Source organism: Rissa tridactyla, chromosome 7 (genome assembly GCF_028500815.1).
Source record: "Rissa tridactyla isolate bRisTri1 chromosome 7, bRisTri1.patW.cur.20221130, whole genome shotgun sequence".
In the NCBI taxonomy this organism is placed as follows: Eukaryota; Metazoa; Chordata; class Aves; order Charadriiformes; family Laridae; genus Rissa; species Rissa tridactyla.
The window spans coordinates 30,930,304-30,947,142 of record NC_071472.1 but is presented as its reverse complement, the minus strand read 5'-3'; the positions used below and the strand labels follow the sequence as shown (position 1 = coordinate 30,947,142).

General features: G+C 39.8%; 1 protein-coding gene across 4 annotated transcripts in view; it reads right to left on the bottom strand.

Moving 5' to 3' along the window:
• Positions 1-16,839, bottom strand: part of PARD3B (par-3 family cell polarity regulator beta) — a 426,608-nt gene that overhangs the window by 88,449 nt on the left and 321,320 nt on the right. For all 4 annotated transcript variants that reach the window (XM_054210091.1, XM_054210094.1, XM_054210092.1 and 1 more), the window contains one exon: positions 11,325-11,435. In XM_054210091.1, coding sequence (XP_054066066.1) covers positions 11,325-11,435 — 111 coding nt within the window. The remainder of the gene's footprint in view (positions 1-11,324; positions 11,436-16,839) is intronic.

The following is a 16,839-nucleotide window of genomic DNA, read 5'->3' as shown; positions in this document are numbered from 1 at the left end:
GGGTTGCGAGCAGGGAACAAGGAAATGCTGAAGCTTCTAAAACCGGTGCGCTAAGCCCCTGTGCAAATTAAAATGCAGCACTTTTATGTTACCAGCACAGTAGCTCAAAGAAGGCCAGGGTCATGAAAAGCCGTGGAACGGAAAGACTGCCTTCAACGGGGAATAAACAGCAAGATATTGGATGCAGTTCTGGAGGCCCAACACCAGCCCTAGCTGCCCAACAGGAGACATGAGAAGCAACTCAGTGGCACCACCAGCTATTAGACCTGGCCACAGTGCAAAAGCTGTGAGAAGCTCAGCCCAGGGGAGACCGTGGACTTTCTTACTTGGAAAGCTGCAAGGCCGCACTTCGCATCAGAACAGTTTTAGATGGGGAAAACCAACCAAAACAGACCCGCAACAAAAAAGCACAACCTTTCCTGAGGTGTTTGAACTCCTCCTCCCTCGTACTCCCCATAAGCTCTGGGTGATTCTGTTTCTTCTGACTTTCCAGGGAAAATGTAAAAGTGATGCAACGTTTTTTTATTTATCATGTACTGATCGGCGTGCTTAGTACTGAGCAGAGCACAAAGAATGACATGGTTTGAGCCCGAAGGTGCCTATTAGGTCTAAGTAGTCAAACCCAGGACAGAAAATGTGGTTGCTGACCAAAACAGCTTATTTCACAAAGGGACCTTGTTTTCTACTTCAGATGAATACAGCAACATTTCTTGTAGGGTGGATTAAAAGCAATAGACTTTGTGGAAGCACAAACAGGTACACGAATGAGCAAGATGCTGGCTAGGTCAATGGAAGATGTTCCTGGGGGCGAAGGACAAATAACAAGCAAAGAAAAAATGTGTAACAGAAACAGGGCCATAGGTCTTTTAGGATAATTTCTGTTCTGATTGCAATAGGAGGAGTAGAATAAAAGCAGGTAGGAGAGTGTGCGTGCAATCAATTTGAGGTATACCTAAACTCCAAAAAAGGACCTTTAAGTCTTCTGAGATCACTGAGATGCTAAACATTCTTCCACTCATTTGGTTTTTCCTTGTGAACAGCAGAACAAAAGCTGCTGCATTGCTTTTTTCCCCACTCATGTGACTCTCCCTGAGATCTACATACCGCAACGATTACTCAATTTACATCTGATTTAGTATCTTAATACTTCAACTGTGATTTTACATAACATTTCTGCTTTTGTCTCTCATTTACCTAATTCATACATATATTGAGTAACGGGTTGTCTAGAGGAAAGCAGCCCATTTCTGCAGGAGGTCACTTAGATTTCCATTGGGTTTAATGTTTTAATTCCTTTCTAGCTGCTAGCAAAATATATTTTGGTAACTAAAATCTTGTATTTTCATTCATTTACATAATAGTGGACTGAATACATCCTGCCTTCAGATATTCATAAGCCATAATCACTGATGGGAATGGGTATATTTCACTTGAATATCTGAGGAGATAATTTCAGTACAGTGCTTTTAATTTTTTTATTTCATAATCTTTTTTCAGACAGACATGGTCTATAATGACATTAACAATCTTATTCAAACCTGCATCTTTTATCAGGAAAAGATTAATTTGTATTTTTTCAACCATCACCTAGGAAGACTCTAGAGGCAGGCAAGTCTCATAGCTAAAAAAATTAAAATAAAATAAAAATCCACCTCTTGCCAGTAAACTGAGGACATCTGATATGGACTCATCAAGACTCAAACAATATCTAATTTAGTATTATCTTTCAGGGTATTCTACTGGAGGCATATTTGTCGAAAACATCTTCCCCATAAGCTATGCAAGTGTTTCTTCATTCCAGCTCATTCTATTCTGCTGGATTTGAACATATTCTCCCCCATAATTAGTATCCGTAATTGTAAACAAGAACAGAAACAGTTTCGGAAATAAAAAAAAAAGGCAAGCCACAAATCCAGGGCAGTAAGAGACTGTAAGTGAGGCTAAACAAGACAGATCTTACATCAGCACTAACTGGCCCTATGATAAAAAACCACCAGGGATACACAGAAAATATTGCCTATTCTAGGCAACTACCCCATACCCGAATAACACTGAACTGACCAAAGAAGCTGCTTTTGGAAGGCTGTACACAAAGAAACAGAGGAAAGAAAAACCTAAGAAGGAGATAGAGCTACACTGACCTTAAAATTTAAGATTATGACAAACTGAAGATCAAACATAGCGCTTTCATGCCACAAAATGAGAAGTGTGAGCTTTGGATAGACAAGACTGAGGTCTTAATGTTCTTCCATTTATTTCAGAGGTGACAGGGAGTGATTACCAACTTACACAGGATCCTGCCCTCTAAAGAAAATCCTGGCTCTAATGAGGTCAGTGCATTTTCCCCCGCCCTGGGAACTTCAATGAGAACAGGATTTTAACTTTGCTGTTAAACCTGAGGAAGTTTTTCTGTCTCTCTTTCGTCCACATTAGTTGTACACTGGGTGAAATGCAGTGGATTATGGAAAGCCAACTACTGGAAAAGCCAAGTATATTATATTCTGTATTTTACTACATTATGTAATTTTCTTTACTCATGACTATCCTGAGTTATTTTTTGAAGCGACAATATCAGAAAGATTTCGGTTGGAAGGAACCCTCTGAAGGTCACTCTGCTCAATCTACTGCTGAAGGCAAGGTTCCTCAGTCTCCTGTCAACAGGATGTTCGTTGTTTTGTGACAATGTGGATTAGATAGTAGAATCATTCCAGGTTTGTCAAAATTACTTTGGCATCTTTCACCTGAGACATTCTGAGGTCTTTAGGAGCTCCAAGCTCCTCCTGCAAAATGGTCTTGAGTCTGTGGGGACTTTGCAGACCATAGGTAAATTGCAGGCCTAGTTCTCAACGCTGATTTAAAGGAATTCTCACGCTTCTGTAATTTGTACTTTTCTGTTAAAAAGATAAGTAAGGTGCTGTGTACATCATACCTGAGTCCCTTTTGCTAACATCAGCTCATTCTGGAACAAATAATCATGAAAACAGAATCAAAATAACAGAATACTCCTAGAAAGCAAGATTTAACTTTGCTTATGTTTTAGTCATTAGGAATGGAAACAACACCAATTGCAGTCAAAGGCACAAATTCACCTCTCCAACCAAGACATCAAGTGAATTATTTCAGAGAAGTTCATCATCAACAAGTATACAGTAACTGCAGTAGACCTGCAGAAAAAAATATGGAGAGACAGACACATCAGTCTATGAACTTATTCATTGCTACTGACTAGCTCAGCTCCAGCAATTGCTGTAGTAGGTATCAGTCAAAACCACTGAGGATTGTAACGCTGTCTTAAAAAAAATACCAGAGACACTGTAATGACCGTGGGAAAACACAACATTGATTTGACACCTCATGAAAACCCAACATCCACAACCACATGCAGTAACAGCTCAGAACAGACCCAGCAAGACTGACACCTACAGAGTTGCCAGGGCCGCCTGTGTTCAGTAGGTGGACATTCTTGGAACATCATCTCCTGCATAGATACCCGCAGCTCCACTTAGCTAGTGAGACCTAATGAGTTCACACAACCACCTCTGCAACTGCATAAACATTATGCCTTCATTTGAATGAAACCCTACTAGTGGAAGGCACAAGCCTAGCTCCGGGTGATACGATATTCCATGCAGGTTTCTTTATTCTACACATGTGACATTGAATCTGGAACCTACTGAACAGAATCTCTCTGTTCAAGAACAGGAATAGTCTCCATCTTTTAGTCTGGGATTCACAGTTTGTTTCTAATTAACAGTCTTGGATTAGAAAGCAAAACTCAGGTCTGACTGAGCAGACAAAGGTATAAGACTTTCAGGTATTTTCGTTTAAGATCACTATGGAGAATCACACGTGCAAACCGATTCCCTGCCTGACGGTCTATCCCCACAAGTTGTATACTCATTTTTATCTTGTAGGTAAGGGAGTTTGAGAACGGGAATTCTGTGCTGCAGCGCTACTTCAAAGTGCATGCTGAAGATTTATGGTAGACTGTCATAAATCACATATGGAAGGGCAAGGAATGAAATGCAGCTTCCAAGTCATTCTTATGCCCTTATTGATTTTGGTGTAGGCAAGAGCTGACCTACATTCAGTACTGCATCAAAGAAAACCCTATGCCAGATTAGTCCGTTTCCTAGAAAGCACTCTATTATTCAGATTGGCTAGTACATTGGCCAGTTTCATGTGTAAAATTTTCTAAGAGCAGTATTTCCGTTTTACAGTGTCATTTTAGAAAATATCAAGTAATAAAACTCCAATATATACAGAAAAGAACCACACATTGGACCATTTATGCAAGAAAGAGCCAGGCTATTGCCCCCGAGCTGCTCTGACCTTTTAGGTGGGCATGTGGCACAGCTTGTGAAAACTGGTCTCCAGAGCAAAATGAAAGAGTGCCTCAATGAAGGATAAACCGAGGATTCTGAATGGCTTGGATGAGAATTTGGGTGCTGAAATTTAGAGGGCATGGCTATGACACCTGGAAAATGCTATTTCCATCCGTCTCCAATACCTGGAATAGTACTGTGACAGATAAAGAAAAAAGCCAATGCCACGTGCCATTCTGTTATCCTCAATTCTTAAAGTTCTTGAGCCATGACAACGTGGGATAAACTCTCAGCCTAATGTTGTCTTAAAAATGTCCTCCAGCAGTGGATTAGCCACATGAAGCAGCTCAAAAATTACCGTTTGGCTTTAAACGCCACATCACAGCCTGTGAAAGGTAGGTGAGAGACGTCTACCTCAGCTACCCATAATCAAACACCAGTCTCTCAATGTTCAGTGGTAGGCTTTTATTACATGTTCTGGTATGCAGAGCAGCAGCAGATCTAAAATGAGAATCATTCAGAATCAATGGGTTGGGATTAATCTGTCCTCCTGTCCAGTGCAAGTGCTGCTACAGTAATAAACAGAAATCTGATAACTTCATACTGTCAGCACAAAATGAAACTATGACCTTGACCTGTGCAACATCATCCAGTAATTTTTTCATAACTTCAACATACCATACTACACGGCTATGATCTAATAAGAATCTAAAAGTAATTAACTGGAATTTTTGAAAACTGAAGCCTTAATCAAATATGTATTCTTATCAGGGTTGCAAGCCAGCAATAAATTGGGACATTTAAAAAACTGGGATCCAATCCAATCCGTGATCTGATCAGGGTTCAATGGTTATAATAAATTGGGAGTATTAAAACTGGGATCACATCCAACACTTTATTTTGTCTAAACCACAGGACCTAGCTGTGCTGCAAAGTCAGGAATACTCAATGAACAGATATACCATGTTGGATTAACCCTTAATAAATAATGATGCACAAACTCATGAGTCCCAAACACACGTGGTTTAGCACAGAGCCTAATGGTGAGAAGAGCAATTACCGACATTTTGTCAGACATCAGGATGAACTATAAGCAGCCATAACAATGCTTTTAGAATTGGCAAGTGGATAACACAAGCACAAAAGCTACACGGGTTCGGTAACAACGTTTGTGTGTATGAGCATGCTTTAAGATGTACTACACATTTAAAAATCATACTTTTTGTAACAGTCTGAGTTTCAACTTTTGATTCAAAACAATTTGGCTTTTCTACTGTACTGCCATGCATGCAGCTATTCCTGTTTTCTTTTTGATGTCCAGTAACACACAAACTGTTTGTAATTAAATATAATGAAACAAATGCTGACAGAAATGGAAAGGAGTTTCACTCACAAGTATTCTCTCATATATAAGTGGTCTCTAAATGTTTTTATTTCTGTAAGATGCATTCCCTTCGTACAGGGATCTTGCAGCTGCAAAATTAAACCTCTGTTTGCCAAATATCAAAAACATATGTATTGATTTTTTTAACTATGGGAACAGGCAACAGGCATCAGAGCTGATAAGACAAGAGAGAAATGCTCTTCAGTCGCTGGAAGGTTTCTGAGAAGTAAAGGAAATTCAGTCTTTAATATGAAAACTGAAACCATTTAATTTTACCCAAATTTGAGATTCACTGTAACTTTGGCATTCAGTTGACACGTTTAGAAAGCAAGGGCCAGATGTTGCTTCTGCTGCTCTAACAATCTACTCAAAACCATAATACGATTAAAAACAAATTCCTCGCTTACTTAATTCCAATGAGGACTACAAACCCAAGACTGTTTTAACAAAACAGCAAACTACTACTACAAACAAGTGCAGAGTATTATTTTTTACATAGAGTCCTTCTTTATTCACCAACTCATATGCTACTTTTAAAAATCACCCCGTTTTCAACAAGATGCTTCATTTTGTGAAATTTTATTCTAACTTCAAGGAAATGTTCAACTCTGCTGGAAGAGAGACTTTGGTCTCAGCAGGAATATTTCAGTAAAATAATCCTAAACAAACAGGAAAAAATAGTTTTCTTCCAATTGATAGTCACTTTATTTGCATTTGAAAGGCAAACAAATTATTATGTGTAAAACTCAAGTGCCTAATATATTTATCTATTTTGTTTTACGATGATTTGCAAACGTTAGAAAATTAAAAAACAACCCCAAATGAGTGGGGAAAAAGATGGAGGAAGGGAGGGAAAGAAATCTCGTTTTGAGGGAAAGAAAAGAGAGGACCTCTTCCAGTATTTAATAATGTAGTGAACATCTCATTGTTAAAATGATAAATTCTGAGTAATTTATACAAAACACACTAAAAATACAGATTTGAGTCAGCTTGATCAAAATAAACCTCAGACACAGCATTTGCCTCTTCCTTTTATGGGCAGATTCTAGACCTTTGGAGCACATGCTTTATTACAGCCAAACTCTTTGAAGCATGAACAAAATGATGAGCTTATTTGAAATAGGGCCTCAGTCCAATGAAGCACTGGACTTGTGTCAGGAAGGACAAACCACCACCTTAGAGAACTGTATCACCACTTCAGTCAGTCCTCCTAAACTATCCATGTCATGAACTTCTGGCTTTCTCCAGCCAACTTTCAGTGACACTGCATTGCTGCAGCACAAGGAACGCTAAGGGAGGTAGGGGGAAAAGAAGAAAATTGTGAAATTTAGAGGAGGTGCTGACTTCATATTCAATTGGACACAGATAAGGCTATTACTAAACAGGGAATGCCTAACATCCTAAGTTCCCATTAACCGCTTGAAGCCTGCAGAAGTAGCAGTTGTATAATAAAATACTGGCTTTGAAAACAAAGAAGGCCTGGGGCTGAGGTCTGGAACAAATTCCTAGCCTGACAAGGACCTTTTAGGAACCTGGACAAGCAGCTGCACTGCCTGCAAGTCAGATTCCTACCCACAGGACATTTTTTTTTTTTTCCTGCCAGATTTTCTCTCTTCTACCTCAACTGTAAGTGCTTGGGGTCAGGCCCAGGTTTCCCTAACAGCAACGAGCACAATGAGACCTTGATCTTGGTGGGGATTGCTAGGGAATACGAGCAGTAAAAAAAATAATGATGTCAGCATTTCAGTGCAGGATGTGGAGCTGCTTCAGAGAACTGCAGCTACAAGGCAGCGCAGAGAGTTGTACTGAAAACTGAGAATAGGACAATGTGAAATGGAATTAAAAATTACTAGGCTAGAGAAATAACACATTCATTTTCATTTTTTGATGTTCAAATCTGAAACTTGGTGGCCCGTAAAAGGGGTTGCCAGGCAAATCTGTGCTGAGGACCAATGTGCAAGCAAGTCCAATCCTTTTGGGAAGCATCTGCACTACAGAGTGAGTGCTGTATACTCTGTCTGCATACGCCTACTAGCTCTAACACATTCTGGATGTGCCAGACTTGTTGCACATGCACCGTACAATTCCTTCTCTGTGCAAGCAGGAAATTCGACCTATTCTGAGCATGATGGACTTACATTCACGCAGCACACCTACGTAAGATCTGATGTTTCCTGTCAGAGACAGAGTCACTGAGCCTGTACCGCACAGACAACCCATAATTGTGCAGTGAACACATCTGACATTTCTGCATGTCTGTAAATCCTGTCAAAATTTCTGGAAGAAGGCTGCATCCTTTATGCAAGGCCTATCCCAGGAATTTTGTGAGATGTTATTGCACCTATCCAATACCAATCAAAAAACTCTTTGCAAAACTGAGACATGGCCTACTCCTGTAAACTAGAAATGCACTTCCGACTGAAAAATATTTCTCAGCTGAGATCTTGGAACAGTATTCTGTTTTCTGGAGAGCTGCCAAGCATATATTGCATGCAAAACCAACATCCAAAACCATGCGAGGTCCACAGCTGCTAAGATGCTGAAATGCACTTGATCATTAATCCTGTCACACCCAGACCAGAAATCAACTATTTTGACCTCTCCCACTAATGTCTAAAATGGACAGCTCACTCTCTGAAAAAAACTGTCAGATGAAAAAATCATAGTATCAGTTAGTACGACAGATCCTGAAATATTTAGGCAGTCAACATTTAAGAAAACTGAAGTTTAAGCAAAACCCCTGACTTTAAGATCGTAATTATTGGATTGAGGATCTTAAAAAGAATTACTTATATAGCTAATCTTCAAAAGATAAAATTAGGTGCGTGTTAACTCTAAAAAAGTTAAATGTTAGAACAGCCATTTATATTTCGTTCAAGCTGTTAAATACAGGATTTGTTCACAAGGGACAAAACATCCTACATTTCTATCCCTGTTCTGTAGTCTATTCTACTATTATATCCCCAGTAGTTTTAGCATATACTCATTTCATTCTCAACAAGAAAAGATTTGAAAATATGCCTACGTTCTAGTAAGCTTCAGTGAAGCTTGGTTTTATAAATATGAGACCAAGTATGCAGGATCGCAGCTAGTGAAGTCATAGAAGCCGAAGATCTATGGTGTGAATGTGCCACAAGGTTTTCTTTGCCAATATCTGCATTAAAATCTTGGACTTGAATTACATTATAGAATTACTAAATCTTGGGACAGAGCTATAAAACGCGTCTTTACTGTCTTATCGAGCATCATCACTAGGTGAACAGTCAACAACTAAGCAAAAGGACTGAATTACCTTCAAGTCAGATAATGCTTCCTTCCACTGATTTTAATCAATTCCCTAAACAAGTTCTTACCCATATATGAGAACTAGCTTCCTTATATAATTCTCCCCTAGGAAAGATAAAGTCTATTCTGTTTTATGATCAACTCAAGAAGGGTTCAATAGTCAGCCTGTAGATAGCCTTATGTGGGCTAACACATACAGCCATGCTCTTACTTCATTTAGAAAGTTGAAGTGAATTGCTGGTTTTTACAGCATGTGTTGCATTGCTTTGAAGATAAAGCAATTGCTTTATCTTGCTCCTCTTCTGTTTTTTTATTTTTAAATTTTAATCCTCCAAACATATAAGCTGTATTACCCGATAAAAAAATAATGTGATATTTCTATTCTTGTTCATTATAGGAGAAGAATCAAATAAGTGAGTTAAAAATATCATCTTGGTTCATCCACTTCTCAACACACCTGCTGTTCTCCATTTCAGTCACAAACTCTTCCAGGTCAAAACTGAAATCATTACTAGAGAAACCAGAATGATGAAGACATTGAGCTGCCAGTTTCTAATGCAGCCTTACCAAGTTACTGTCAATCAGCGACTGTAGTTTAAAAAAAAAAAGCATACAACACTAAAGAAATATTAAGAACAATTATCTTGTGTCCAATTGGAATGTTAGACCCCTGGACAGAAGGGTTCATTCCTTGCAGCCTGCCAACATTTTAGTAAATGACACTGTCCCTTTAACAGATGGGATACATGCTTCTTAGCTTGCCAGGATCCTAATAAAAGACACTGGCTTCTTTAAAATGAAGGACACATACCTCTCAAATTGCCAGTATCCAAATTGGGAGTCAGCAGTTTAAAATAAAGGCACTCATCAATCTGGCAAAATCAAGGACACGGCACAGAAATTTTAAAACAAATGGCACAAAGTTTCTCCTGACATTACTTAACTTAGATGAACTAAATACTTAAACACCGGCTAAGCATATCCAGTAGCAGCACTGTAGCAACTGGATACATTACCAGCTTTTAAGACCGTATATATCAGCAGCAGACTTCAAGGGTTGGGGTTTGGATTTATTCCTGTTCCCCATCAAACCCATTAGCTACCACGTACACGTCTGACCACGCACTGCATGACTGGAATGAAAGCAGGGCGTCTTTTCCCTGGCACTGACCAGCATCACAAAGGCTGGCCCATGTGGAAAGACCCTGCCTGCCCAAAAGGAACCTGTTTCTATTCCATCTCCCAGAGGCAGGATGCTCCAGTGAAGGAAAGAGACTTCTGAAAGCTTTTCCCACGCCCTGACAACCCATATTACTAAAACTTCGACAGTTTTACAGCAACTGCACACACCTCTTAAGAGGCAACAAGTATGCATTCTTAAACTTTTCTGATAGCGGCAATCAGAGGGAAACAAAGAACTCCCTTCAGCATATCACGAAATGCATCTGGAGGAGTTGGGGAAGGGGAGAGAGGAGCTTGCTGAGCCTTGTCAGTACTTATAAACTGTCCCCAGTTCCTGAAGGGCAGACATGGGGGAAAGCAGAAATTCTCTTTGGAAAGATAACAAAGCTGCTAAGATTCAGCACAAAAAAGGAGTATTTTATGAACAAGACAGAGAACCAGGCCTATTGACATCAGCAGTTCTGTTTGTTTCAGTCTCAGAGCAATACGGCAACTCCCAGTGGGCACGCATCCAGGTTCTTGCCTTGCCCATCTCACCCACCCCACTGCTTGCAGACCCCTGCCTCTTCAGACTGATTTTAACCACTTGAACCTGCCTTCTTCCTGCTGTCTCTTGGCATACCCTAGCATTTGTTGACTAGATATTTCTGTAACATGTGGGTAACCAGCAAACTCTGTGCGGAAAAGAAGATGCCCAAGTACAAAAACTACCATTTGATGGCCCAGCCAGCTGAATCCAAAGAGATGTGAAATGATGGAAAACACAGCAGAGGCTGTCAGGAAAGAAGGGAGGAAGTTCTTGCTTTAGAGAAGTAGAGAAAAAAGTTACCAAGTCACCTAGTCATGGGAACGGGCATAGCTGAAACAGCTTTTGACGGAACTGATCTTCACCAGGCTTAGCAGAAGTTGGGATCTGAATAGCAGCTACCACAGTGAAGTGCACAGAAACTGCAGGAGACAGACAAGCTCCTGTCATACAGCAGCCCTGCCTCAGCCAGGAGACCAGTCTAAAGCTCTGCATTGCCTGGACCTGATTGCCAGTGGGCATGGTCTGGGACATCTCCAACCAGGCTGTCTGTCCCTTCAAGCAATCCCTTGCTTTGAAGTTTTTCATCCGATGAACAAAGATGCTGTCACCATTTACTCACCTTTCACGTTCATCTTTCATTTTCTCCAGCTCCTCCTCTTTAAGTATGCCTTGCTTTGGATTCCCCTTCTGATCTGTTTTCCCACTTTTATCTTCTTTTTTCTTTCCAAATCTGTTTAAGATACCAAGGAAGGAATCAGAAGGAAATAATTACTAGTAGAAAAACCAGTACTTATCTATCATAAACCACAGAAATTTTAGGCAATCAGAACATGTGAGCTTTTATCATAGTCACACATATATTTCCCACATTGCAAAATAAGCTACCAGTTTTAAACGGGCCATGTGCAACAGGAAGGACTGATTACAAATTGATTTGGACCCTGCAATTCTGAAAGCTATTGCTTGAAACAGAAAGTTGAAAAAGCCCCACCAAACCTGAAATGCAAGACACTCCAGGGTTGGACTACTAATAGGACACATTTTAAAATGGTTCTTCTTACCACAGGACAGCTCTCAAAGTAATATGCAGTGGCTGTGGTGCCAGCACTCAGAATGGACCATGTGTTCTGCTCTTATCAGTAACTACTGTCTCTCATTCATGTCTGACCTTAATTTAAGGATTTGTTCTTTGTTTAAATGAGGATGCAATCAGAAAGAATAAAATCTTGATATAATCTGAGAGTACAAAACTAGACAGTTCATAAGAGCCCTTTTTTAAACCATTTCTGGGTTTTTCTTTCTGCCTAGTAATATACTATCATGTAATATTTATGCTGTGAGAGTCCTCCAGAGACCCCAATCAGTTTGGGGGTCCCACTGTTCTATATACTGTCCAAAGATGCGTAATGTAAGTCTGCTTTACACAGCCTATAAAAGGTGACCGAACTAGGGAGCTACATTTCATTTCTGATGGAGCTAGACAGAATACTGGGGTCAAGTATGTCAAATATGCTCATGAATTATGGGCCAAAAAGTACAAAAACTTCCCCTCCTCTTCCCCAATTTGAAATTCTCAGTTCCACAAGTAAATGATCAATCTGTGCCCTCCCATACAAATTAATGTGTCCTTGCATGCATGACAACAATGTAAAGAAAAGTTATGATTTCCTCAGTAAATATACCATATTGCAAACTAGTTACTCTGACTCAAAACTGCAAATTCTTCTGTGGAAGTCTGCGGCATTGCCTTGGTGATCTTTCTTTCACCCTTTTTATTTTTCAAGTCAGCCCAAACTGCCTCAAGTGGAATAGCTGAACTACTGTGCATACAGTTAAGCTGTAAATCATTGACTTTAGTTTTCTCCTCTGACCAAAGCAGAAATCTTGCAAATACCCTGTCAGACTCATAAGTTAATGATCCAATTTTTTTGTGAATTTAATCAATAATTCTGAGCTTATGGTCAAATGAAGTTCTTAGGGACTCTGTCGCAAGTCTTCCAGACAGTAAGAACTTGGTTAGAAAGGGAATGACGTGCGTAAGAGACAGACATGTAGTGTGTGGTGCTAATGAGAAGAAGGGCAAATACCACAGGTAATAACATGAGACGCTTTATCATGGATCTGCCATGGACTGTGCTGGGGAGTGGCAAGAGTCATATCTCAGTGCTTGGTTTTCTGTTCCTTCTTACGTGTGCCAATAGAGATGGATGGTGTCTTAAATTCTTTGAGGGATCCTTTGATCAAAATATACATACACCTCATCTACAAACAATCTTCGATTCTTTTTTTATGGTCCCTGCTCATTTCAGTGCTTCCAGAAAGATAGCAGATACTTTCCATGCTTTTGCTTTTCCCAAGTAGAAGGCAGCACACTGATTCCACTGCTGCTTTCTGAGGTCTAGCAGTCCCAAGAGACTGTGGAGCCACAAACCCTATCAGAGGGGGGTGGTGGCAGCGAAGGCAGCAGTCAGGAAACAAGAGAGAGACAGAGGTTGTACATACAGAGTGGGAAGATACAACGTGAAAAGGCCTCACAGGTACGAGACGACCCAGGTGAAAAAGAAAAGCTAGATGAAATTCTGCATATATTGCTCTCTACAGAGATGTCAGGCAGCCAAACAATAAATTGCCTGGGGATGAGCACCAGCAGGCTGCACCTGAAACACCTCTGCTTTCTAACATTTGCACACGCTGGGAAGGTCTCACAGCAGTTTTCTCAAGAGAGGCTGTATTAGCACTTGCATCTTGGTCATAATCCAACTCGGGTACTTTGTTTATATTCAGCCCGCCTGCTTTTCTCCCATAGTTTCAATTATGGGTTTGTGGAGCCTCATATTCAACTGTAGTACATATTGATTTTGAAAACATTATTCTTGGGCATTTCATATTGCTGCAGGGAGTTGGAGTTGGATATGTTGCTTACTCGAGAGAAATGTAAAAAAAAATCTTTAACATACGTCCCTTTCAACTCTAGACATTATTTCTTGCTTACCAGGGAAATACATTTTAAATAAAATAAAGTGACAATTTTGATTGTAATAACTGCCAACATGACAACTCTCAGCAAAAAGAGTGCTGTTTGCTGGTAGAGCTGCTCTTGCCAAAAAATTGGCAAGCTCCTGTGTAGTAATTATAAATTGGGAATAGTGAGTTGGTCTTGATGAAAACAACTTTTGTTTTTTTGCTATTTTTGGCTTCAGATGGGATTTGTGCAGGCTTACAATTTATACCTGTTACACTTAGTATACAGTATATAGCTCAAGGCTAGGGAAATGTTCACATTTTTGTCCTCTTTTGCACATTGCTATACCATAAAAATCCATTCTCTTTTATTATTATTGTAATATGTTTTTCAGCTTAACAAAAATCTTGCACAGGCATTACAAAATAAAAGCAGCAAAAATTTAACACTGTTAAGAAAAGCAATATAGAGTAAACAACATTAAACCACAAAAATCCCAGCACCATCTCTGTCTGAATTTATACACCCTGTCCTGAAATTTATGGTCTGCTCAGTCATGTGTTCTAATTGCCATGGGCTTCTGATGATAAAATTAACTTCCACCCATTGTAATTTTGCATGGATTCGTGCACTACAGGCCTAACGGTTCTCTACTGCTTATAGGAACAACAACAATAACAAGGAGTATTTTTGCCCAACTGGGTTTGATCCTGTTCTCAGGAACAGGTATCAGTGTGAGGCCCTCCACTGAATTCAACATGGACAGGATAAAAACCTATTGTCAAAATTATGCTATGGAATTAATCAAATCCATATTAAAATTCTATGGAAACTGAATGGCTTTAGGATTTGAAGTTTCCAATTCTCCAGGCAACAAATAATTGGACTGCGGTAAAATCTGCCTTCCACATTAATACTACTGACAAAGAATAAAAACATTAATGGAAAAATGTATGGCACACATTTTTAAAGGGTCTGTTTTGCTATACTGTGCACAGCAAAAAGTCTTCATATCTGACAGAACTGATACTCTGAAAACTTTATGTAGCAAACGGAGAAATATAACTAGAAGAACTGAAAACAAATGGATCAGCTGTATCCTCGTTCTATACCCATCTATAATCGGTTTATGTCAAATGAAGCTCCTTGTAATCATAACAACAGTAAGGAAATAAACCCATATCTTCCCAGGTTGTTTGAGTGGCTGCCCCCAGTTCTCTGATTATCCACTGTAAATGGCTGGGAAGTATTGTTAAAGAAGTTAAAGCCCTAATAACCTTAGTATTCTTTTCAGTTGAGAAAATTAATATTCCAACTACTCAGAGCATAGTCCTCCTGTAAACAGAAGTATAAAGGGATTTTCTTTATGTGATCAGACCTCAGATTGATTCAGCCTCATGCGAAAAGCCCATATACAACAGTTGAAAACATACCGTGCAAGAGTGAGGGACTAACTCATTTCTATAAATTTCAAAGGAAAATATGGATGCCCTGCAAATAACTAGCATTTTTTGCCTTAGAAGCATTAAATTAATAAAATCTCTGAATACCAAATATGTGTCATCTTTTTGCAGTATTTATTACCATTCAATTGGCTATAGCATTAAAGCATACGTATACTTCTTTTGAAGGCTTCCAAGGGATAAAAATTAGAACAAACCTTGTATAGGCCTGCTCTGTTATACTTGGGATAAACGTCTCATATGCAAGACCTAAAGCTGTGGTCATGGCAACACGTCGTTTCTATGCAGAGCTGTGAGCTTCCAGATCTCAAATGTGTTGATATTTGCTTCAAGGATTAAAAAGCAGGCAGGTCTATAAAGTCCTGGACTTCTAAGCAGGAGAAACATCTGGTGGGTGGAACCCTAAGCAGCTTGCTGACTAAATTCAGCAGTTTGGATTTCCTAGTTAATTCAGTTGCCCTAGATCAGTAGGTGTCACTGCAGCTAACAGGGGACATAACAGCATTGCAAACATCTGTTGGGAAATAATTCAAGAGGGCATATGACACAGTCAAGCAAGATACAAAGCCTAACAATGTCATAAAATCTTGACATCTCCAGAAATGATCTGTAAAAAACCAGAGTGATTTGTAAAGTACATATAACAAAAGCTCTGGCTCCTAGTCATTTCACGGCAAATGGGGAAAAATGCCGAGATTATTAAAGCAGCTCCCTTATGAAAGACTAGAAATAACCCTTAAAATTAAATTTAAATGTAAGTAAGAATGAATAAGTGAGCAAGAAAGATAAAGATACTAATAAGGTATGATTTTCAGGTCCACACAGGGACTATAAAATGCTTATTAACTGCCACTACTGCCGTGTGTTTTAAGTTATTTTATCACTCAACTTTACGGCAGAAGAAATACTCTAGAAGCAGTGCTGTGCTTTGATTAATCACTTTCATACATACACTTTTACAGAGTATTGAACATTGCCATAAAGATCCTTAGTGAGTCAGACTTGTTGGTGATTACAGGCCAGGCTCATTTTACATTTATGTTAATAGCAGCATTAATGAAATACATCTTTTACCTTTTTAGTGGCTCTCTAAATACCCTAGAGGTTTGTTATTAAATGTTTACTTATTGGGCAGAAGCATGCCATTGAGTATTACACCAGTGGGACCAAGAGCTCTGCAACAGCTGAAAAAAACACAGAAAGAAGAGAACATGTTTTGATAAAACATGTTTCGACATCTTGAGAATGGAGCACACACAGCAAGGGCTGGGCAACACTCTTCAAATCTTTACCAATATCCTAGTAGATGAAAATACCTCCGTGATACAAGTTAAATTTCTGGTAAATGGTCAGCTCTGTGCAGGGACCTGAGAGCCAGGAGGGGTGAGCATCTCTTTTCCTTGCCTCATTGCCAGGCCCGTGTTCCCAGTGACTGGATCCCGTTCCCTCTGCAGAGGCTTCAGCCCCAGTGACACTGGGATGCCCCAGTGTACAAGACCTATTGCAGCAAGACCCCCTTATGACAAAGCCTTGCCCAGGTGCAGGCTTTGACCTGGCCTCCCTGCTTTGGCAGGGCAAGAGAAAAGCCCTGGTAAGACGATGAACACAGGAGAGGGCCATTTCAGCCCCTGCTGCCAGGTGGGTAGTGCCTCCAGTTCTGGGGAAAGGGAGAGGAAGGGGTAGAATGGGAACGCCACTGCTGGGCTGGG